Source organism: Copadichromis virginalis, linkage group LG23, assembly GCF_057382275.1.
Source record: "Copadichromis virginalis isolate Kocher_CV1m ecotype Utaka linkage group LG23, C_Virginalis_male_GT1.1, whole genome shotgun sequence".
In the NCBI taxonomy this organism is placed as follows: domain Eukaryota; kingdom Metazoa; phylum Chordata; class Actinopteri; order Cichliformes; family Cichlidae; genus Copadichromis; species Copadichromis virginalis.
The window spans coordinates 10,660,392-10,685,809 of record NC_140639.1 but is presented as its reverse complement, the minus strand read 5'-3'; the positions used below and the strand labels follow the sequence as shown (position 1 = coordinate 10,685,809).

Here is a 25,418-nt window from a genome sequence, read left to right as displayed (position 1 = left end):
AGAGAGAGGCCGGCCGGGCGAGCGAGCGGGCAGGTTAGTGTAGCGGCCGCGGTCACATGTAATTGGTCACTTCAGTGTATTCCTGACTTCTCCTTCCTCTCTCTCGCTGCGATGTGTCATTAAACTCTCGCTCTCTCTTCCTGTCGTTCTTCCTCTGATCCTCCTCTTTCTTTTTTTTCTTTGCTCATATTCCTCCTCTCTTTCTTCCTCCCTCCGTCCTCTCCCTCGCAGTCTGTTTCTGCCGCTCTGTACAAACCTCACCTGAGCGAGACATTACAGCTGCGTTTATGAGGGCCATAAGTTTGTGGACAGTAACTTGTGTTTGTTGTGCTTGTTGAACTGACAACAGCGAGGCGTCCATCTGTCACCAGAATTCCTACCGGTCAAAATTTAACCAAAGCAGTGCTCCTCAGGAAATAAGAGCTGCTGGTTGCTGAGGGATGAGCATAAAATTGGGATCAGCATAAAATTGCTAGGTCTAGTTAATAGTTTTTTAAGGGTTATTTAATAGGAAAAAAAATATTACTGTACTCATATACACATACCAGCTAATGTTAGCCTCAAGTTTCCTAAAAATCACACTTTCCCTCTGACAAACAGTTTGATTACATTCTTATATTGTATGAGAGTTTAATCACTAAGAGTCCAACAATGTTAGATCCACTTCAAAGACCATTTCATTATGACCATAACAGTAGCTAACAGAGGCCAACGGCAGCTTACCGAGGCTATTAACAGTTAACTAAAGCCCCTTTTCCATTAATACCTACTCGGATATACTCACCACGGATCGCCACTCGGGTCGACTGGTTTTCCATTACAATCTGGTACTACCTAACGTTCGTGGTTGTCGTCATAGCAACGCATCCAAGCATCCCGCAATGTAATTAATATACGACATGATTGCTACAAAAAAGGTGGACGTCAAGTAGGGCTGCACGATTAATCGTTAGAAAATCACGATCTCAATTCATACTTATGTGCGATCTCATTTCCAAATGACAACGATTCCATCCAAAAAAAAAAATAATAGCCGGCGACGATTGTACCGCATTTTGATCCGGGACGTAATTTGCATGAAGACAAGCGCTCACTCTTCCTGCTCAACAAATGACAAGGGCAGAGCCTTATACCACGTGTTACTGGATGCTAAAATTGGCAGGGAAAAAACAACGGAGAGCACGTCAGAGATGATGAAAAAGTGACAGGAGAAAATCCGTCCCGGTCAACCACCCAAACATCAATAACAGGAACCTTATACGGCGCTTCCCTATACCCGTCGAACTCCCGCAGGCACAAAGAAATTACGGAGGCTATCACTTATCACCTGACCAAAGATATGGCTCCCATCAACACTGTGCAAAATGAGAGATTTAGGAAAATGATCAACACCCTAGACAAACGCTACACAGTGCCGTCCCGCAACTATTTTTCTATTGTTGCACTACCTGCTCTATACACGCAGTGTCGAGCAACGGTGGAGACGGAATTTCAAGCAGTACAACATTTTGCGGCAACCACAAAGTGTGAGACATTTGTTGTTTTTATGTTTGTTTATTGTTTTTATGTTCAGTCTCAACTGTTACGAAGTTGATGTGCAGTTAATAAGTGCAATAAATATTTTAATAATAAATATTTAAATAAATATTGGAAAAGAAAATCGTGAGAGAATCGTGATCTCAATTCTAAGCCAAAAAATCGTGATTCTCATTTTATGCAAAATCGTGCAGCCCTAATGTCAAGGCAAGAATATATCTGCTGCTCGGTCTGTGGCTTTTTGTCATACTCGGGGAACACGGCGTTGTTTTTTGTAACCGTTTCCTTCATTGGCGAGTTTCAAAAAAGGGTGGTTTTATTCTTGTCAACATGACGCTCTCATGACTCATCGAGTGACGCTACTGTCCAGCTAATCGGTGGCATGCAGTCTGACGATGTTACATTTTAGTACTGACTAAGAACCCTGGGCGAGCAGGTACTAAAAAAGTACTTGGTAACAGGTACTATGACCTAATGGAAAACCCTGATAACTGTTGTGAACCGTGCCAAGTCGATCCGAGTAGGTACTAATAGAAAAGGGGCTTAAGGCTAACACAAGCTAACAGTACCTAACTAAGGCTAACTACAGCTAACTTAAGGCTAAGGGTAGCTAAATAAATGAGGACACTTCTCACCCTGCATTGACAGCTGAGGTAAACAGTGGACTAAACACAGAAAATTCTCGGGGAGATCCGTCTAGGTGCGGCTGTTATGGGGTAAACTCAAAATGTTTTTGATCTCTGTTAGCTGACATGTTAGCATGTTTGTCCTACAGAAGCTAACATATCTAGAATTATGCACTTGAATTGGGCAGTGTAAGAAAACGGAACTCGGTTGACTGCAATCTGTAATCTACTGACATCTAGTGGTGAAAAATGTTACACACTGAAAGTTTAAGATTTGAAAGGTAATTCAAGCATGATTGTGTATGGCAATCTGTTAAATTACTGCAGGTGAAGGGACTTCTCAAACCTGGTTTCTTTACATATTAGATTTAAAATGCTGATATTTGTGTTAAAATAATACGATCTCTACATTTTCATAGTCAGGGGATCTTTTTAAGTGAATCGATTAAACAATGGGTGTTCCAGTTATTAATTGTGCCTAGCAAACTGGCACGTGGGTGTAGCACAGGCTGTAAAAGGAGCTGCAGCTCACTCTGAGTCTCTTTGATGTTTTTAGACACTTGTAACCAGCTCTCTCACACACACTCACACACACAGATGCATGAGTGGAGTGCCAGCAGTGCACCTTGGCACTGAAACAGATTTCATGAAAACACACACACACACACAAACTTCCTGCCAGTGTGTCAGGAGAGTTGATATTAGACGTAAGGATGTTGGGGATTACAGCTGATATGATGGCTTCACACACACACAGTGCAAACACACAAACACTCAAATAGATAAGAAGGCAGATGACCCACTTGGCACCTTCTCGTACCTTCGTCTGTCTCACTATCGCGCTCTCTCACACACACACACACACACACACACACACACACACACACAGGATGAAAGATGAATAAACCTGGAGGCCTGCATGCTTCAGACTCCTCCTCCTCCCTCCCCTGCCCTCTGCCACACACACCTGGTGGTGTGCCAGCAGCAGATGGGCACCGTGGCACAAATGACACAAAGATGTTTGACAATTTTAATAATAATCACAATAATAATCATAATAATGAAAGTGTGAATTGGAACAATAAAACAAAGGGAACAGCTGTAAGCGATCAAAGAGGTGCCTTTGCGAGTTCTCACAGAAACACGATGAAGATGTGCTTTAAAGGGGGGTTACAGTAGTAACCACTGTATGGCGAGTGACCTGAAAGCATCATTAATACAGCGAAGTTGAGCCGAAGCTCCAGCTGGCAGACGTCCAGACAGCAGAGCACCGGCCCCCGGCATTCAAATGCAAGAAGTAAACACAGAGCAGCTTCATTACTGCCAGAAATCTAATCAGCAAGGATACAAATCAACCAGGAGCAGCTGCAGAGTGCTGCCAGCGCCCTCCACAGGCTGCACACGTCAGTGCAGCAGTGCCTCTCAGACAGAGCCCATCAACACCATGTTTCAGCTGTCATCTCATTTATGATTAACCATTAACATCTCAGAGGTTCACCCACAGCCTCAGTGAGCACATGCAGCAGATTATCCATGATTGGCTGCTTTTATATCCTTATCTCTTTTTATTCTAGAAAAAATCAGCTTTTCACTGAATTTCCCAGAGGAATTATTAAAGTTCTATTTTTATTCTTAATATTAGATGGTACACCATACTTTGTGTCTACTGATTATCTTTATTTTTACCACTTTGGACAGTTTCAGTTCAGTTCAGCTTTATTTATATTGCACCAACAACAGTCGCCTCACGGCACTTCATATCGTAGGGTAAATATCCTACAATGATACAGAGAAACCCCAACAACAGACAACCCCCTATAAGCAAGCTTGGGAGACAGCTGGAAGGAAAAACTCCCTTTTAACAGGAAAAAACCTGGCGGAGCCAGGCTCAGTGAGGGGCGGCCATCTGAGAGACCAGTTAGATTTACTACTATCACAAGGGCTTATCCATTATTTTTAACAGTTTATGCAACTAGTAAAGGAGTCTAGGACTTGCTTATGATGGCTGTTTTAACATCAATGATTGTTGGCGATCTCCATGTTACCATGGAGATGTTTAAAATGTCTAAACATGAGTTAGCTTAGTGAGCGCGAAGCTTCAGAAAGCAAGTGAACAAAGTGGCGTACGATATAACATGTTCTCAAGGTTTTCAGCAAGACTGCGATAACGAAAATAATCGAGTCTATAGGGGAGTTTGGGATTTGCAGTGCATTATGGGATGAGTAGTTCCTTCACAGTTAAGTCACTCTCCACACGGTAGCTTTGCCTTTTTCAACTCAAGACTGGCTTCACTGAAAGCTTCACACTCTTTATGAGTTTGTAAAACCTCAGAGGAGAAGTGAACAAGAAGTTTCCGTCCAAAACTGGAGTCATAAAAAAGTGGACTGCAATTATTAAATTACAGGGTAAGTTTACTTGTCCTCAGACGTAAAAACACAGAACAGGTCGACTGTTCGTTACGAGCCGTGGCAGTCACAGGAAACTTGTACGTTCTTTATTTTTCAGTTTTTAAATTATCTTTGTTTTTACTTCCTGCTCCCGTGGGAAAGGAGTTTAAAACGTCCACACACGAATGACCAACTCTCTGTGTGTGTATATGTGTGGGTGTGTGTGTGCATGTGTGCATGTGTGCGTGTCTCAGGTCAGCCCTATCTCTACAGGGCAGAGAGAGAGAGAGTGATAGATAGGTGGAGCGAGATCACGGTGCTGAGCTCAGCAGAAAACTCCCCACCAGGTCCTGTCAGTCCTCCCCCTCCCTCCTCCTTCTCCTTTCATCCCATCACACCATCATGCTATCTGTCAATAAAACGATGAAGAGTAGGGATGAGGGTGTGGGGGGGGGCTGGAGGCGAGGGGGTAGATGGATGTCCGGTTTTGAAGCTGATTGCTGCCTTTGTTCAGCAGGATTTTCAAATTGAAGCATTTGACAACAAAGAGCCGGATCGCTCCCTCGCTCCCTCCCTCCCTGCTTTAACACGGAGAGCCTCGCAGGGCTTTGTGGAAGAGCTTCTGTCCCCCGAGAATAGGATGGGGGGGGGCAGCAGAACATGAACACATCAGAGAGGAAGAGGGCCACAGCTTGTTGTTGTTGGTAGATGCTAATGTTGCGTGCTAACTGCTCTCATATACAATGATGACATAAACTCCTGTTGTGAGCTAATATTGAATATGTAAACAGAGACAAGCGGTGCTCGGCTGCTCGTCAGGCTGTTTGTTGGGAGCAGTGGCTTCAGAGTCTCATTTATAAAAGCGACTCATTTTTGTCTTTTTTTAAGGAGGGCAGTAATTTTATCACCTCCTGAGCCAATTCATCCGCCCGCCAGATTAGTCCTGACGATCCTCTGACCGTCAGAGGAGACGTTAACAGCTCTGAGCTGAACAGAGTCCCACTACTGCACACACAGGTGGGGCAATTTTAAATGCATACACCTGTGCACTTACTGGAGTGTTTAACGAGGAGCTAAACAACAACACCTGTCCGCACACAATCCCTGCATCATGCGCTTCAGGGTGAGCTCAGAAAACGTTCCCTGGAAGCTGCAGGAGGATCATATGTCGAAGCTAATCTGCTGGTTCTGCTCGGCCAGAAAATCCCAGTGACTGATGCAAACACACAGTCACTCAGAATTTCTCCTTAAAATATTCTCCCAGGTTATTGGTGCTTTAACGTGGAGTTAATCAGGCTGTTCAATCAGTTGTGTTTTTGAAACGCAGGAATATTCACACGAGACATCTAGCGGGACGATAAGTGAAACTTATTTTCAAGGTCTGTCCCTCTCTTGTCCTTCACCTCCATCGGCACCATCTCTCCGTCACTTTACAGTTTTTGTTTTAGAAGTGCAGATTAAGCACAGAGGTTTCTGTTGGTCTAGTTTCCAGGGGAGAGGAGGTCCAGGATATAGCCTAACCCCGTCACTGGAAGAATGTGATAAAACTTATGTTATGCTTGTGGCGTGACGGGCGGTCAGATGTCCAGTGACGCGTTGTGTTGCAGCATCTCTTCAGGCAGGAGGAAACACATTTAATAAGAGTCAACCTTTACTTTTTAAATGTGCACTTTGAATGATTAGAAGCTTTAGCCTTCTTTTCTCGTGTGCAGCAGCTTTATGAGACAGTAACTGCTGCCGCAGCAGGCTTTCATTGGAGTGTCCGTACTCCCATGAAGTCTCCTTCACTGCTGGAAGTTTCTTGTCTCCTTTAAGGAAACCTGAAAGTGTCAGTGAGGAGCTTTCACAGCTTGTCCTCCTGATTTTTATCAACATGTTTAATGCACCTTGTTCAGCCTCCAGGTGTGTGTGTGTGTGTGTGTGTGTGTGTGTGTGTGTGTTCACTGGTTATATAAAAATGTCACCGTATCCGTACTGACACTCTCTGTCTGTCCGTCCATCAGCGCCCATCGCAGCCGGCACCGGGCCAAACTTCTCGCTGGCCGACCTCGACAGCTCCTCCTACTACACCATGAGCCCAGGAGCCATGAGGAGACCACTGCCCAGTACCTCCTCCTCCAGGTACACACCAGCACACTCAGCACCTCCTCCTGTTGTTCATGTGACAATTTATCAGTTTTAATGACTGCAGTCAATCAATCGATTGACTAAGGTCAAAGTGTTTCTCAAAGAGGGAAACATGCGCGTCATAGAAAACTCTAAACAATGATCCAATAAGTGCTTTTGTAAAATAGAAGAAGTAGAAAACTGATTCTATAATATTTCATGGAGCACCTGTAATAAAATAAATGGGACGCAGAGTCTGTGCAGTGACTCGCAGCACCTGCGCCCTGTTTAAATAACCTTTGTTGAGCTGTCAGCGGACAGAATGGTGAGGCGTCAGTGCTGAGTGTAAGCGCCACCTAGTGGCCCGTGGACTGACCTTTCAGCGATGCTGGAGAAGTCGCTTCATCATTGGCTGATGTTCCCAAACCAGAACTCGAGATGGCTTCATTTCGTTTTTTACTTCCAAACATTCAAATCCAGATGGTTTATGTTCCAGCCGTACAGTGCTCAGAGGACACACAAACAACAAAGAGTTGGTTGGATTTGTGAAATGAAATGACTGCAATGGACAGATGCAAGGATGACGACGGTCACACCCTCGTGCAGTGCACTGGATGGATGCTGTATCACAGACACGATAGGACAGCTGTCAGTATTTCACTAACTCACCTGCAGGGTGTGTAGAGTGTAGAGGCTACGGCAGCTTTGGTCTGTGCATGAACACTAACTGTTTGTTCCTAATGTGGCTTAATGTATGTTAGAGCACACACACACACACAGACACACACACACACACACACACACACACACACAGCTGATTGGTTCTGATCTGACCCCCTAAAACAGCCCTTAGAACACATGTGTCAAAGTCAAGGCCCGCGGGCCACATCCGGCCCGGCGTACATTTATATCTGGCCCGCGAGATCATTTTATATAGATATATTATTATTGTTATGCATGGCCTGGCGATAGGAGGTGCTAATAATATACAAACAACAGATCCCATAATGCAGCGCTGCAGCCTCCTTGCCGAACGCTAGGCTATTTGGGAACATTCCCGCGTCAATCAAGTCAAACTTCTGTTATTGCGAAGCTAGCCGCTCACAATGGTGGAGAGAAAAGTTGACTCTGAAAGCAGAGCCTTTCAGCGCCAGTGGGTGACTGAATATATGTTTACAGACATTGCTAGTAAACCCGTGTGTCTTATTAGTGTTGCTAATGTGGCTGTAATTAAGGAATTTAATTTAAGACGGCACTACGAGACAAAACATCAGGATAAGCTGAAAAACCTAAATGCAGAGAAGAAACTACAGAAAGTAGAAGAGCTAAAGAAGAATCTGACATTTCAGCAGACTTGTTTTCACCAGAGCAAAATCACAAAGCGAAGCTGTTGTGAAAGCAAGTTTTATTGTAGCAGTGGAGATAGCCAAATCAGCCCGGTACCACTGTAAAGAGCTGCATGATGAAGGTGTGCGACGTCTTGTGTCCAGACAAAATGCTGATTTTGGCAAATGTGAGCCTGAGGAGAAATACGATTGCTGATGGGGTTTGTGAGATGGCCACTGATTTAAGAACACAGTTGTGTGAAAAAAGCAGAAACTTTATCGCATACTCTCTTGCTGTGGATGAAAGTATAGACATGATGGACATTGCACAGCTGGCCATCTTCATCCGTGGAGAGGAAATATTGAACATTAAATCGATGCACGGGACAATGACAGGAAAAGACATTTTTTAAAACGTATGTCAAAGTGTAACAAACTTGTTGGACTTACAACAGATGGAGCGCCGGTGTTGTGCGGTGAAAAAAGCGGACTAGTCAGCAGGATGCGAGTAAAGATGCAGGAGGAGAACTGCACTGGTGGGTTAACAGCATATCACTGCATCACACACCAGGAAAGGCTGTGTGGTAAAATGGAGCATGTAATGATCACCGTAACACAAACTGTAAATTTTATCCAAGCTAAAGGTTTAAATTACCGTCAATTTCAGTCTTTTATGTGGGAAATAGATTCAGAGTTTGCCGACATGCCATCATACAGAGGTCCTTTGGCTGAGTTGGGGAAAAGTTCTCAATAGAGTTTTTGAGCTCAGCAAGGAAACCTGTCAATTCATGGACATGACATGTATGATGCGGTGAAGGCATTTCAAGTGAAGCTGTCACAAATGCACCAGTGCAACTTGCCTCACTTTCCCTGTTGCCAAGTAATGTTGAACCAAATCAGCGCACTTTGCTGAACTGCACCTGTGCAGATTCAGATGGAGCTGCAGTGTAATGATACACTCAAGGGAAAGTACGACACTGAATGGCCCGCACAGTTTATTAGTTCCACTCCTGAAGCAATGCTCCGTCTACATGCGGCTCCAACCTTGTGTTTGCTTTCATTTATTTTTTTCTGGGGTTTTGGCAGCATGTTCATATTTCTAACTTGCATAATTTTGACAGGATATATTTTTATGAAGAGCAAAATATATAAAGTTAAAGTTTATTTTTTTAAGTTTATTTAATCTGGAATAACATTCCTGTCTGTTTTTATTCATATTTGTTTAAAAAACATTGTTTTAGTGTGTTCAATAAATGTTTATCTTGTTTGGCCTGCGACCTAAAGTGTGCCTTGAGTTTTGGCCCCCTGTGCAATTGAGTTTGACACCCCTGCCTTAGAAGGTACTCACAACTCACTGATATCCTCACAGTGATGGTTTAAACTCAAATGATTATACAAACACACTCTCTCTCTCACTCACACACACACACACACACACTCTCTCTCACACACATGTGCTTGCAGGGTTTGCCCTGACCTCTTCTCTTAAATCGATGCGGTCGCAAAAGTCGTCTGTCTGCTGAAATACCTGCCCTGCAGCGCACACGCACGCACGCACGCACACACAGTTAGCTGAGTGTGTGTGTGTGTGTGTCCTCTGTCTTCTACACCCTCTCCCCCTCTCTCTTCTCTGACTCCAAACACATCTCCAGAGACCTCCCACACACACACATTACCACACACACACACACAGAGATCGCTGTGAGGCAGTGAAGCAGATCCATATGGAAATATTTAAGTCTTTACTAATGTCAAAGACCCTCCATTCATACAAACACATCTCAGTGTACAGGCAGAACACACACACACACACACACACACTGTTAATGTTTTAACTTCCTGTTAAACAAACAGATCTGGCCAGTGAGGTGTAAACCTGCTGTCTGTGAGTCATTGCTCTCATTTCTCAGGCTTAAACCTTAAAGTAAAGCAAACAGAAAATGTGTGAAATGCATAAATAACTGCACAAGTACACAAAGACTACAGCTGGGTTTGGAGGGTAAAGGAGGACATGTAAATTTATGTCTTACAGAAAGGTATGAATTCAGACTTTGTCCTTCCTTTTCTTCCTGTCAGGGATGCTCTGGTTTATCCAGTGTGAGCATCCATCAGATGCTGCTGTAAGTTGATGCCTGAGAGTCATTTAGTCCACGGGACGTGTACGGTTTGATCTCATGTCAACCCTCCTCGCTGCTCTTTTCTTTTTACCATAAAACGCCACATTGTCAAAGTTCACATGGAGTCAGCCAATCAGTGATGTCAACAAATGAGCACTGGACTCCAGTGAAAGCAAAAATGGCCTCCATGGAAAAGTTCAAGGAAAACACCACTGCTAGCCAAGAAGATCACAAAAGCAAACTGCAAACAAACATCTGGATGATCTCCGAGACTTCTGGGAAATCTTCTGTAGACTGACAAGACAGAAGCTGAACTTTGTGGAAGGTTTCAGTCCCATTACATCTGCATCAAACTAACAGCTTTGTTCCCTTAATGAATGAAATCATCATTTAAAACCTGCACTCTGCATTTACTCAGGTTCTCTTTATTTGATGATCTGAAACATGTGAGTGTGACCAATATGTGGGGAAAAAAGAAATAAGGGAGGGGCAGGTAGGTGAGATTGAACAGTTGGATGTGTGGGAGGGAGCCTGATGTGCTGGTCTCAGGTTTGGGTGGGACTTCAAACAGCTGATAGCAGGAATCAGAGGGGTCTGTGTGGGTGTTTAGGACTCCACCTGTTCTCCGTTTGAGCTCTGAGCTGGAGAACAGCGGGGTTAATAATGGGAGGAGTCACCAATGCTGCTCTGTCTCTCTGCAGCTCTGCCAAGAGGATAAAGTGCATGGAGGAGGACGTGGACAGCCCAGGGGAGGAGTCCTACTACCCAAGCCAGGGTCGGTCTCCAGGCAGCGGCAGCCAGGCCAGCAGCTGGCACGACGTGGAGCCAGGTATGTAACCACACCCCGAAACGAAACCCCAGCCGCCTCCTCTAATAACAGCCCCGCCATCTTAATACCCCATCTGACCCCGGCCCTAACACTCCCCCCACCTCCACCATGCAGACTCTCGTCATCACACATCCCAGAGCTAACCTGCCGCTCCAACGCAGCCCAGCGGAGCGATGCTACCATGGTGCAGTGTGCAGTTGGTGCTTCCAGCAGGGTGTGTGTGTGTGTGTGTGTGTGTGTGTGTGTGTGTGTGTGTGTGTGTGTGTGTGTGTGTGTGTGTAAGAGTGATTTTTTTAATGTTTTGTCAGAGAGTGTGATCTCTCGACTGCCTGTCTCATAAAGAGGACGTCACAGGTTTGATCCTGCACACTTGCAGAATCAGATCCAAAACAGTCACATAAACAGGAAGCAACCTCCAGCATGCCTCCGTGTAGCTCAGTGTGAATCTGAACAGTTCAGAGACACAAATCTGTTCAGTGAGCCTCACGAAGCCGAGAAAGGGGGGAAAAATTTAATTCGCATTAATATGTCATTAAACTGTCATCTCAGAAGAAATCCATGTTTTTTAATTTGTCTTATAATTATTATAAATTAGTCGATTCATTCTTCACTTTTAATTACTTTTTCAACAGTCAGGCAGTTTGTTTAGTTACCCTTAGTTACCTTTAATTTTTGTATTTTTACGTCATATTTTTAAATATTTCTTTGGTGGGTTTTTCTAGATAGAGAAGTCAAATTATACATTTAAATTTCAAATGTTTTGATATAATATAAATAATAATCTGGCATTTGACAAATATACAAATATCAGTCAAATAAAATATATTTTAATACAAAAAGTCTTTACGTTCATTTTGACATTTTTATTCAGTATTTTTATGATATTTTATTTCAGTGAATGTTGCGTTTTTCAAATATATTTATAGATATTCTTTGCGTGGCTTTTATGGGTTAGAATGATTTTATATTTTGTTTGCCAGGTGTTTATTCTTAATTCAATTTTACATGATCATTTATTTATTTTTAATGTTCGTTAAAACTATACTGTAATTGTTATTGAACTTATTAAAATATTTAGATAGAAATTTTATTCTTGCATTTAAAAGATGTGAATATCAATCAAATATAATGTTTATTAATAATATTAGAATAAGAATATTATATTTTTATAATTGCTATTATGAAGGTATTTTAATTTTCTTTCTGTTCTCTATGTTTCTTTTTTTTTTTTATTTCTTTAAAAAACATTTTTTAATAATATTTTGGAAATTCGAGCAGACCCCCGCGAGTTTCGATTCCCAGCCGAGCGACCATCTGCTGCATGTCGTTCTTCTCTCTGTGCTGTTTCCTGTCACTCTCTCTGCTCTCAGTCTTTTGAAGGAACAAAAATGTCCAGGAAGATATGTGCAGAATAAACTACTTTCCTAATATAAATTCATTTTACAGAGATGTTTAGGTTTCTGTTGAGTATTTCTATGATTTCAGTACAATCAAATCTATTTTTAAAGCAGGTTTACAGCTACAACAGAAGCACGTCCACTCTGGTTCATACTGAATTATAAATCACAGGTTAGCTGTCTCAAAGGAAACTTTTAAATATTTTATTTTTATTTGCGTTAGAAAAAATAGAAAATTGCTTTAATTCTCAGTTATTATTTATTATATTCAGTTCATTGCATTCACATTGTTCCAGTGCATTTTTGGTTTATTTTATTTTTTACTTTCATTTTTGCAGACTCAGAGATTTTGTAGTTTTATTTTGGTAACCATGGTAACGCATACACTGATTATATTTATGAGTTCCTTCCTCTTCCTGTCTCCTCTTCCTCTCTCGGCCGGTGTATTCATGCTACTTTTCCTTTCCGTTTCTTTTCTTCCTTTCCTCCGTCTTGCGTTGGAAAGCTGGATATAAGCTGCGTGGCTCTCTAGCTAGCTCTTTCATCTCCCGACAAGGTAAAGACGTCAACACGCCTCCTCACTTCCTGTCTACATGTCTGTGAAACCGCCTCCTCCTCCTTCTCCTCCTTTTTGTCTGAGTTTCCGTCTCGTGCCCCCCTCAACCTCCTTCACCTCCCCACCGCACTCCACCCAACCCTAACTCCACTCACCTGGCAGCATGCTGATGATGTCACTGTGGCACGTCGATTTTGTTTAGTTTGTGGACGAGAAAACCAGCTGGATGGACAGCAGGACAGTTTGTGTCTGTGTGCGAGTGTGTGTGTGTGTGTTGAATGTGAATATGTGACATGGTAACGAGTAAAGGTGTTGTTAGTTTGTGTATCAGGAGATGTTTGAATCTGATAAATGACCAAAACTAACCACAGATTGTATATTAAAGATGGAAGGTAACTCAAACTGGTTTTCAGTGTGAGGCAGCCTAATGGCTGCTGGATGAGAGGGTGGAGCTCTAACTTACTGCTAATTAGTAACATCAAAACCCTTGAATTTCACTCAGCAGTCCTGGAGCTCCGCCTTTTTGGACGCTCTGCTAGTACAGGAACCTCACAGCAGCCAAGTTATTGGTCAGTTGACGTCATTATGACAGTCCAGAGGTCGAGTTCGGGTGAAGCTGAGCAGACAGCTAGCGGCTACAGCCACCTGTGTCACCATCCACCTGTCAATCAAAGAGGCCACACCCCTAATTATTATGAAGGGCAATATTATCTAGAGACCAAACAGTTTCTGGATTGTGTTGTATTGGACAAAGGTGGATGAAGATGGAGTTGCCAAGCAGAAAGAGAAGAGGAAGACCTCAGAGGATGTTCATGGATGTAGTGATGGAGGACATATTGGTGTGAGAGAGGAGGATGCTGGGAATGATGGAGGCAGACGATCTGCTGTGGAGACCCGTTAAAGGTCTCCACATTTAATTAAATGGTTGTGGGTTTTTATGTTTATTTTATTGTGTTGTTCCATTTTCATTTTGTAATGTTTTACAGATTTTTATTTGAAATAACATGTTTGGTTAAATTATTAACTGGGACACATTAAATAATGGCTAAATGGATGATGAATGAATGAATCATAATCAGTGATGGATTGATGGAGGATGGATGGATGGATGATGAAGGATGGATGATGGATGGATGAATGATGGATGCATCATGGATGAATGATGATGCATCATAGATGGATAAATCATGGATGGATGACGAATGATGGATGGGTTGATGATGGATGGATGGATGAATAATGGATCACGGATGGATGGATGGATGGATGGATGGATGGATGGATCTTGAATGAATGATGGATGATTAATAATGGTGGATGCATCATGGATGGATGATGATGAATGATTGATGGGTGGATGGATAATGAATGATGGAGGGATGGACGATGGATGGATCAATCATGGATGACTGATAGATTGGATGGATGGATGGATGGATGGATGGATGGATGTGGAAACAGGATGAGGAAGAAGATATTGAACAGCCTCAGTTCCACCTGACAAAACCTCTTCGGTCCTTCATCACACTCACAAACAAACAACCCCCTCTGCCTCTTCCTCCTCCTACTGCACCTCTGCCCGTCACTACAAGCCCCACCCCTTCCAGGTAGACCACAATCTGTGTTGTTCCCTCTGTTCACAGCTCGTCTCCGAGCTGTGGAACAATCGTGTGTTTGTGCTGATAATCAGCCATGCAGAGCCTTATTTGCAGTAAAAGTACTTCAGAGTAAAAGTACTCCATTACAATAAAAGTATTGCATGTAGAAAGCAGCCAGCCCGGGTTCAAATCTGACATGCGGCCCTTTGCCACATGTCTCCCGCCCCTCGTGTCACTCTTCACTCCACTGTGTAATAATGGCCAAAAATAAAATATTTTAAAAAGCTGTATTGAAGATGATCACTGTTGTTCCTGTGATGAACTAATTCAGCCTGAACTGCATCTATCTGGTAGCTATGGTAAAAATTAAAATGTGAGCAGTCAAGATGTTCCCGTCTGCTGAAGCTTATTAAATATTTCAAATAAAAATCATCACATGTAAGTGTGTCTCGATATTAACGGCAGCCAGGTTATGTTTGTTTTTATCCCAGCTGATAGCGTTTCACACTGCTGAGCTGACAGGAAAGAGAAACAGCATGTCTGAGTTTCACGTCTCTCAGAAAACTGACTTTTTATGTTTGAATAAAAATGCTGCCGGCTGGCCCATCTGACACACAAAGAAATAAAAATAAATGATGGGCTTTAGATCATCACTCACATTCACATTTTTATTTGGTTTTGTGTGTTTTTATTTATATATTTTGTTGCACACTTTTCATGTCGATATTATTATTTTTATAAAATTTCAGGCTTTTGTTCTTTTTTATATTTTAGTGTTTCATTTTATTTGTCATCATTTTTACTCATGTTGTCCTTTTTTGCTGGTATCTAAAAACTTAAAAAGGTTCAGACACACTAAACTCTCTGACACCTGCAGCCTGTGACTCAATCTCCAAGCCCCGCCCCTGATCTCTAAGCCCCACTCCAAACCACCACCTCCCCACATTGGAGGTGCATAAAAAGTGTTTAAAGAATCAAATCTGCCATGACCCGCTCCTCCTCATCATGATCATCATGGTTCTTGGCAGGGATGCCGTCACCCGCCAGCGCTCTAAAGAGGTCAGAGAAGTCCGGTTTCTGCGGCACTGCGCCTTCACCGAGCGGCGCTTCCTCCACCTCCTCCTCTTCTTCTTCCTCCTCTTCCCCCCGAACGGCTTTCACACACCATCACCGGCCCGTCATTACCGGGCCTCGAGGTGAGGTCATCCCCAGAAACCTCCCTCACCCGCCTCCCACCACACACACTCACCTCCTTCACCCCACCCCCACCCCCGTCAGTCTCTGTGGATTTTGTCAGGAGGAGGCACCTGTAGACACACACCTATAGGCTGTAGGCAGGGCACTGTGTGTGTGTGTGTGTGTGTGTGTGTGTGTGTGTGTGTGTGTGTGTGTGTGTGTGTGTGTGTGTGTGTTATGAGAGCATCCTTCCCACCTCACACCTGTTCTTACGTCCCACCCACCCACCACTAACCCGTCTCCTGCTCCTTTCTCGTCTTCTGATTGGCTGAAATAATCTACCACAGAAACACACTTCCTCCTTATGTGTGTGTGTGTGTGTGTGTGTCTGTGCGGCTGTTGAGTCTTGAGAAGTGTTTTCCATAATAATAATCTGCAGATAATCCTCATTCATCACTTTACCATCTAATCTGGCGAGCAGCTGAAAACTCACAGATCAGCTAAAAAATGATTTTTAAGATGACAAACTTTCTGTGTAGTACAACAGGAAGCAGAGGGGTTATAAAATAATCTGATTTACTGAGCAGCACAGGCGCACCTTAACGATGCGTCATGTGATGCTTTGTCCAACATGAGGAAATGAAATCCTCACATTTAGTGTGATTTGCTTGTAGTTCAGGTCTCAGTGAAGTTTGTGCAGGAGAGCCGATAAAGTCGTCACATTACATGTAAGAAAACATTCCATCTTAAAAGCTGCAACAGCCGTCAGAACTGTGACGAAGATTAGCAGGCTGCTGAAAGTTAAATGTTTCACTTTTTCGAGCTTCTTATTATTTCATCTGTTACCAATTAAAAGGCCTCAACACCGAACACTGTCACGTCTTTTATTGTGAAAGCTCTGCAGGAACGAGTTGAAGCAAACTCTGAGAGATTTTGAGTTGAGGTGGTTCAGGCATCTGACAAGGATGCCTCCTTGGCGAGGTTTTCCGGGCAGGTCCCACCAGGAGGAGGCCCCGGGGCAGACCCAGGACACGGTGGAGATTATATCTCTCGGCTGGCTTGGGAACGCCTTGGTGTTCCCCCGGACAAGCTGGAGGAGGTGGCTGGGGAGAGGGAGGTCTGGGCTTCTCTGCTTGGGCTGCTGCCCCCGCGACCCGGCCCCGGATAAGCAGAAGAAAATGGATGGATGGTCTGAAGATCACTTTTGGCCTTTCTTATCAAGGTCTTTCCTCCACACCCCCTCTCTGCACCTCCAGTGATGGAGTATGGAGTATTTCTGTATTTTCTTCATCCTCACCTCCTTTAAAATTCTTTCACATGTGGTGAAAATGAAGGAACTCTGCTGTTTTAATTCTTTGCCTTCTTCTTATCGTTTATCAATCCACCTCCTGATGGACAATATCTTCTTCAAGGAATAGTTGGCAGGGGAGAGAGGAGGAGGAGGAGAGGGGTGTCTGAGGTAGTGAAGCGAGGCAATTTGCAAAGTGGAACTAATCCCAGCTCTTTCTTCTGTGTTCGGCATACCACACACACCGCTGCTGCAGCGCCGCTGAAGGCAAATCCTCCGCTTTGCCGTCTCGCCCGAAGAAAGACGAGAAGATCGATATCAGAGAAGTTCACAGATTCAGCTGATGACAGGGAAATCACACACTTTCATCCTACAGCTGAGATAGACGCTGAGATGTGGGAAGGGGGCTGATTTTACGCTGTGATTGGATTGGCCACCTGATCTATGCTTTAGCAAAAAGGAAAGTGTGAAGACTAATCTGAAAAGCAGAGATAGTGTCTGTCTCCCGAATCCAAATTGGAAGCTGGTTCCACAGAGTAGGGTCCTGAAAACTGAAGCTCTGCATCCCATTCTACTTGAAAATACTCTAGGAACAACAAGTAAGCCTGCAGTCTGAGAGCGAAGTGCTTTAATGGGGTGATATGGTACTGTAAGGTCATTAAGATAAGATGTGTCCGGATTATTCAGCAGGAGCAGGATTTTAAATTCTGGATTTAACAGGGAGCCATTGAGGGGATCTGAGGAGAAACGTGCGTGTTTTTATCTTTGGAAGTTGGTTTGTGGGTGTGAGATCCACTGGTTTACTCTGTCGATCACTGAGGCCATCAAATAAATGAAGTTGGCACAATGCATCGGAAAAAAATCCCAGAAACAGGATGTGGGACCAAACTAAATCAAACACACACACAGGTGGCTGAGCATGCCTGCACACTGAGTGAGATCATTTCTATTAATGTACACACACTCTGTCCCCGTGTGTGTGTGTGTCTGTGGTTACAAGAGAAAGAGAGAGGGCAGAGAAAGCCATCCATCCAATGATTACTGTAAATACACTGCTACAGAGCACATACACACACACACATACTCACACACACGGGCGGTCAGTGTGTATTGTCAGAGTGATAAATCACAGCAGACTTTAAGTGAATTAGTGCAGCAGCTTTAACTCTCCTTCCTACGCTCCCTCGCTCTCTCTCTGTCATTTCTAATGTCTCTCTATCTCCCTCGCTCCCCCCTCAGCATCTTCTCTGCACTCTCCTCAGACCTCCATACATCACAGGCCTTAACGAGGCCTCATCCGCTAACGAGCAATCAGAGAGTATTAGACCAATTAGAGCCTTAATTAGACTGAAGGAGAGAAGGAAGAGGAGGAGCCACGTAAATGATGTAGCCTCACCTCCATACACCTGTAGTGATTGACAGCTGGGGTGTCCTGTTGTCATTGGTTCATCTGCTCTGTGTGTCCATCGTCATGTATCTGCATGTTAAGCCACGCCCCCTTAATAAACTTAATAAACTCCTTGCTTCCCACAATGATTATGTCTCTACCTTCCTCCCCCAACTCTCCTTCCCTTTAATCATTTAATCTCTTCCCCTCTCTCTCCCCCCTCAGCGAGCCCCCACGCTCCCCCTTCCAGCCTCCACTTCTCCTCCTCCCCCATCCTGCAGCAGCCTGGCTCCTACTTCTCCCACCCAGCCATCAGGTATCACCCGCAGGAGACGCTCAAGGAGTTCGTCCAGCTGGTCTGTCCTGACTCCGCCCAGCAGGCCGGACAGGTGGGCTTCCTCAACGTAAGCACGCACAGAGACACAGACACATGCACGCACACACACATGTGCACACACACATGTACACACACACAAACACATCTGAGCTGGGTTTTCCAGCCTCTGCAAAGGTGGGATCTGTTTGCAAAAGTGCTGCAGTGTGTGTGTGTGTGTGTGTGTGTGCCTGTGTGTGTGGCCTTTGTACTGCAGTGAGATAGTTGATATATCTAAGTCTAGACACTGAATCAATACACCTTCCACACACACACACACACACACAGGCAGACACACACACACACAGGCTCAGACACACAAACACAAACACAGAGCATCTGCTTTCCGTTTTTCCTACATGTTGGCCCGACTGCAGGGCGATCCCGATTGGAAGGCCGAGCCGCCTCTAACTTAACCTTAACCCCCGAGCACTCGTTCTCTGCCTGGTGTCGACTGGATGAAACAGCTGATCTTTTTCTAATCGTTACTAAGAACCGATTAAAATTGCGCGATAGTCACACTGAAATTTGTTGGAAACTGAAAGCATATTTTGTTTTGTTTTTTAACCTGGATAAAAACCAGGAAAAGAAAGCAGCCCGTGTCCTGTTTGAACACTTTGTCAGCTTTGCATTTCAAAAAATTAAAACCCATCATGTCAAATTTCTCAAATTCTAAAATGCGATGTTTGGGACAAAAAAAAAAAAACTCACAACCTCACACGCACACAGATATAGCCGCTGGGAGGAGTGTTTCCACTATAGACACGCCCCTTTCACTTAATTGCAGAGTGTCACCAAGAGATGGGGCTTTCTTCCAAAAACCCTTGACCTGGATCGTTAGCTACAGATGGTTTTCTCACTTTTATTGTCGGGTCTTTGCTTTATACTCTAAAGCTCGCTGAGGCCACTGTTGTAAATAAAACTGAATTGAATTTGACATTCTTTGATAGCTGTCGCTGTAAAACTCTTTACCCATTAAAATATAAAAACTTTAATTTTTAAAAATGTAAAATAAAGGATAAAACTTCACAGTCTATTTGGCCATCCAGACGTTTTATACTGCAGATCACTAAAACTGTTTCCAGCAAAGTTCTTCATTTATCCATTTCAATCTAATCTAATAAATAAATAAAAAATTTTAAAAAAGAAATAAGCTTCCTCATAGATCCCAAACCAGATGTGGAGGTGATTTCTGAGACTGGTACATCTTCATTTATCATTTATTCTGTTACTTGCTGGGCTGTTGCCTTTTCAGACCTCTGTTTGAATTATAAGCGCATCCTTCATCGTTTCTGTTAAGTTGCAGCTTAATATTCTCATTCATTCTTTAGATTTCTTTAAACTCTCATGTTGTGCAAAAGTCTTGAGCGAAATGTAATTCCTCTATAGTTTGTATAAGAGAGGCCGGACTTTCACCTGCCCTCCAGGCTGTATGATGGTTCCAGAATTGTCCTTTGGACATCCTCGTACCTGAGATGGGGATGTTTATGAAAGTTTATCAGAATAGTGTTACCTTGATGGATGTGCCTGGGTGTGTAACTCTTATCAGCTGAGTTGTCCAGGGGCTGGGATGATGTCTTTGGAAATGTGCGACATAAGCAAACAAACAAAGCAACCTCATGGTGCCTTCCATAAAACAGGACATCAGAAGACTGCCAAAGAAATGGAGTGCAGACTACTGTGTAAATTTTAATAAATGTAAGGTTTTCCCGTTTGATCTTCAGTTTCTGTTGAAAATCTTTGTTTCAAAAAGGAGAGACGCACTTTCACAGTTACTCCAAGATAAAACGAGTAATATTCTGATGTCAGAGTTTTCATGTACGCGGCGCTGCACTGAAATCTGTTTCTCTAAATGAGCGGCCTGACTAAACTAAACATGCATGTTCCGTCACGTCATTGCACCAAGTAGAAATTACTTCTGCATGTTGTTAATTTACACTCTGGTATAATTTTTATGTATGCAAACTTTAAAAACAGGATTTCAACATTTGTAAAAATCTAAATGCAACCTATGTGATGAAATTTATTAAAGGACACGGCGGTGGCGTTCAAACATCGCAGAGATGGGGGGTTGCTGCTTGTCTGTAGGAGGCTCGGAGCACGACAGTTGAACAACAAGCACTAAAATGAGAAAAGTGAAAAGTCCGGGAATATACAAAGAAAATGATTCCTGTTCGTGAGTTCAAATCACAGTCTGCGTTCTCGCTCACCTGTCTGTAAACGTTGGCGCTAAAATTCCTGCAGTGATTTATCACAGATGTGCAGAGCGCTGAAGGAGAGTTAAAAAATAGAAGCAGTTCACAGCTGCAGTTTACTGCACTTTAAATCAAGACATTATTAGTAAAACTACTGTTAATATATTTAACAAACTGTGTTATTAAAGTGTTTATTTATGTATCCATCATCAGGATTCTAATAAATTCAATAATTGCAGTGAAAAAGCAGCTTTAAATGCTCAGGACTCATCAGTACTGAAGGTCAACGCTATGATTCTCTTCTAATTCTAGGATCTATGAACAAATTGAAAAGGTCTCGTGTAACAAGCTTGTAAATGAATACGCCTCCACCCTGCTCCCCCTGATGGATACACAAGCCATTACAACTGATTTTCCTAAATGCTGCTTAGAGGTCTTACTACCCGATGTTGTGTTGTTCCCGTCATAGGCGGGAATATCATTACGGTCCCTCAGGGAGTCAGTCAAACTGATCAGAGAGTCGAATCACAGTAAATAAAGAGTAAAGTCAGAGGAGAGCAGCCAATCAGATGGCTCCACGCCTGAGGAGTAGAGCTGAGTAGGTGTCCCGGTGTCTTACTGATTTGAATCCCTCCTCGGTCCTTGCTCTTTGTTATGGTCAGTTTTCTTTGAAGGCAAACATATTTGTCCCTTTCTTTTTTTTCCCACTTCTTTGTATGTTTCTTCACATCCACTCTTATCGCCCTGCTGTCTGTCAGTCTTCGTATTAAGGTGTTGATTATTGTTCTGATAAATTCAATAATTGCAGTGAAAAAGTAGCTGGAAATGCTCAGGAGGACTCGTCGGTACTGAACAGACCAATCACAGTGGTTTGGGCTGCGTTAACGCAGCGTTTCCAGGAAGGTTTCAGAAGGGTTTGTGTTTGCGACGTACCTGCAGCATTGATTTAACACTGAAGCACCTGCACGTCCTTCTTGGGCTAAAAGCAGGAGGAATTCTGTGTACAGGTGTTTTGGATCATCATTTTATGGATGAGAACAAAATTAAACCAACATGTCCTTCTGACTGATGGAAACAAAGACGCACGTCTTTACTGCACTGACAGGACAAATATTTCATGCTTTGTGAGAGATGGTTCTTCACTTCCAGGCAGGTCTGTCACAGCAGTTTTTGCTGCATGTTCAGCCCAGGGGCGTAATTTGCAGGGGGGTTACAGTGGTAACCCTTACCCTAAACCATAACCTAACTGTAACGCTGACACTAAAACCACATTTTGAATCTCAAAACTCCCTTCAAACACACACACACTCTCACACACACACACACACGCACACTGTCACACAGTCTCACTCTCACACACTCTCAGACACTCTGTCTCTCTCTCTCTTTCTCACACACACACACACACACACACACACACACACTGAGAGGACGAGCTGTGACCGACCTGTTGATGTTTCTTTACAGAATATCGTACACATATTCTAACTGTGTCCCCCCCACCTCTTCAGCCTAATGGTAGCTCCCAGGGAAAGGTCCACAACCCTTTCCTGCCGACGCCCATGCTGCCTCCCCCACCGCCTCCTCCGATGGCCCGTCCCGTCCCACTGCCTGTTGACGCCAAGCCGCCCTCCACCTCCTCCACTGAGGGAGGAGGAAACTCACCCACCTCACCCAGTGAGTGTGCGCGCACACACACACGGCAGATTTAAGTACCATCACGCATCACTTCTGCGTGTTTAAACTCGATTTTCCTGCTGGCTGTCACGCCCCCACACAAAAGGAACGACGCATCAGGGTTCAGTTATTAATCTGATATTTAGTTCTCGTGTAATCTGTGAGAAGTGATTTGTGATTGGATTATTTCTGACTGCAGGGTTCAGTGACGCTTCCTGTCTTTTGGCGAAAACAGATGCAGTCACTGCCAAAATATTTAATCCTCCTAATACTCATCAACGAGACATGGAGACACTGAAATTTCTTTGTATTTATTACTGATGTTTTTGCTTGATGTGTTTGTCATCTGTCTGACCTACTTCTTCTAAATAACTCTGTCAAGTCTTTCAAAACTTTATTAACAACGGCGTAGAAAATATAAACTTTCAAATCAGGTTCCTCTGAATCTAACTTGATTTGGGTCTGAATTTAAGGAGATAAGGAGATTGAATTTACAGTGTATCAGAGCTCTGTCAGGTCATCACGTGTTAATAACGGGCCTGTGTGTTTGTTGTGCAGCCTACTCCACCCCCACCACGTCTCCAGCTCAGCGGTTCGTCAGCGTCGGACCTCGGGACCCCGGCTTTAACATCCCTCAGCAACCACAGGTAACCAACAAACACAGGTCTGTCAGCTGCAAACATGTTTACAAACATATAAACATGTTTATTTCTGCTGTAAAGTTTTAACATGGGAGTCTATGGGGACTAATTCACTGCTGGAGCCTCTGCTGGATGTCAGAGGAACTGCATCTTCTGGCCTCATTTTCAGCATGAGAGAGAGCGTGCTGCGCACACATGGTGTACCTGTGCTGGTCAGTGTGAAACTAGAGGAAGCAAAAAGATGTCAGACACCCATCAGCCAATCAGAGAACAGGATTTTGGGATTTATAAACAAAGACATTAACAGGGAAAGAAGCAGCGCTTCACTTCAGGCCTGAATCATTTACTGCAGGGCGGGTGGTTAGTGAACACAGCATCCTCATTGGATACTGTGTGTGTGTGTGTGCAGGCGCGCGCGTGTGTGTGTGTGTGTGTGTGTGTGTGTGTGTGTGTGTTTGGGGGGGGTCAGGGTCTGTTTGCCAGCTGATTTATGAAGAGAGTAACGATTGGGCAGCCTTGACTTAACTCATCCTGCACGCACACACAAACAGTGAGGTGGGAGTCCTCTGTTGACAATCCAGACATGCTTGATCGCTTTGGTGTGTGTGTGTGTGTGTGTGGTGGCCCGCAGTGAACAAGGGTGTCGATTTATCGACTCTGTCACACACCAGCGCGCGCACACACACACTCTCTCTCGTGAAGACATGAGCCAGGTGTTTGTCACCGCTGCCAGAAACAGACTTGTGTTATTTATTCTTTCTCCGTCTCTCGGGGACGATGTCGCGCTCCTCGAGTGATGAGCAGCTTCTCCTCCAAAGGTTTCCTTTCTGGGAATGAATTTAACCGTCAGTCATCAGAAAAATACAAAAATATCCAGGAGAATTTTTGTGTTTTGTTGGAAAATAAAGAAAATTTGGTCTTTTTTTAGTTTTATTTCTGCTTCAGATTCAGCAGGTTTGGAAAACGACTCACAGCTTTTTTAGGAAATGTGGACGTTGTTTGGAGAGTTTAAACACAGTAGAGAAGAAGACATGTTTTTAAAGCCAGCATGTATGTTTTTTAAATAAGAGATTTATTATTTTTGGGGGGGTTATGTGATGGTGTTTTGGAGGAAAGTGGTGATATTTTAGGGTGGAGGTGGACATGATGAGGAAGGATTTAACATCTTTAACATAACACTTGGGCTGGATTAGGTCCTCACACATGAATGTAAACACGTGTGAGTGTGTTTACATTTATATGTGTGTGTGTTGGGGGCAGGGGGGGCAGCTGGCGTTGTCTTTGTGTGAGAGTGGGCGTCATGCCCACACAGGTCAGAGTGGTGGTTGCCCATGGTGACAAGGATGGAGGGAAGACGCCGAAACTAACACACACATACACACACACAACATCAGGGAGAACACGGACTTGCGGTGGGACACTGGGTCAGAAAGTCAGTGCTGAGCCATGCTGTCAGCATCACTGGGAGGCGAGACAAAACACAAAAGTACAGAAGAACCACAGCATGTTCTCTCCCAGGAGCTCCAGAACCAGCCCAGAAACCACAAACGCACTCTGAAGTGCTCGTTTTCTGCTTTTCTTTTATTTCCTGTCAGATATCTGCTGTTCCAGTCGTCAATGTTCACATCAAACACGATCAGAGTTTCTGATACTGAGCTCAGTGTACAGCAATCTCTGCGAGCCCAGAGCTCAGCCACATCTACATACTCAGGTTATCACAGCTTTTTCTACTGTAGCATCAGGATGATGTTGCATAGAGAAGCCCCACCCACCCACTTTGGCAGGTGCCAATCAGATGAAAGCTAACTTGAGAGGCTGAAGCCAGAAGAAGATGGGGAAGATATTTTGAGCTGTGAATCATGCAAAGCTACTCTGGAAAGATCCAAGAAAAATATTATGGAGCTGTAAATGAGCAAAGCAGGTCCTCTTTAACGTCTTTTATGAGCCCGTTCTGAAGGACAGCTTGTATCTTTAAGACGTCAGAGGCGTTCACAAAAACCTGATGCTGTGCAAATGACAGCGAGCTGCAAAACTCAAAGACCTACATGAAAATCCTGCTTTTATTTGTGCCATAAGGGACACAAGTACATTTCACAGTCTGTAATTTTAGCTACTTTGATCATGTCTGTAATTCAGACATCAGGACTCAATCACGTGGACTCAATTACCAGGAATCACACAACAGGACTCCAGGACTCAAACA

General features: G+C 43.7%; 1 protein-coding gene across 7 annotated transcripts in view; it reads left to right on the top strand.

Moving 5' to 3' along the window:
* nfia (nuclear factor I/A) overlaps positions 1–25,418 on the top strand; it is a 150,580-nt gene that overhangs the window by 118,261 nt on the left and 6,901 nt on the right. For 2 of the 7 annotated variants that reach the window (XM_085449400.1, XM_085449404.1), the window contains exons 5-11: positions 6,554–6,671; positions 10,800–10,927; positions 12,830–12,880; positions 15,507–15,674; positions 18,555–18,733; positions 22,409–22,574; positions 23,133–23,221. In XM_085449400.1, coding sequence (XP_085305526.1) covers positions 6,554–6,671; positions 10,800–10,927; positions 12,830–12,880; positions 15,507–15,674; positions 18,555–18,733; positions 22,409–22,574; positions 23,133–23,221 — 899 coding nt within the window. The remainder of the gene's footprint in view (positions 1–6,553; positions 6,672–10,799; positions 10,928–12,829; positions 12,881–15,506; positions 15,675–18,554; positions 18,734–22,408; positions 22,575–23,132; positions 23,222–25,418) is intronic. The other 5 variants (XM_085449405.1, XM_085449407.1, XM_085449402.1 and 2 more) reach the window with 4 other exon arrangements.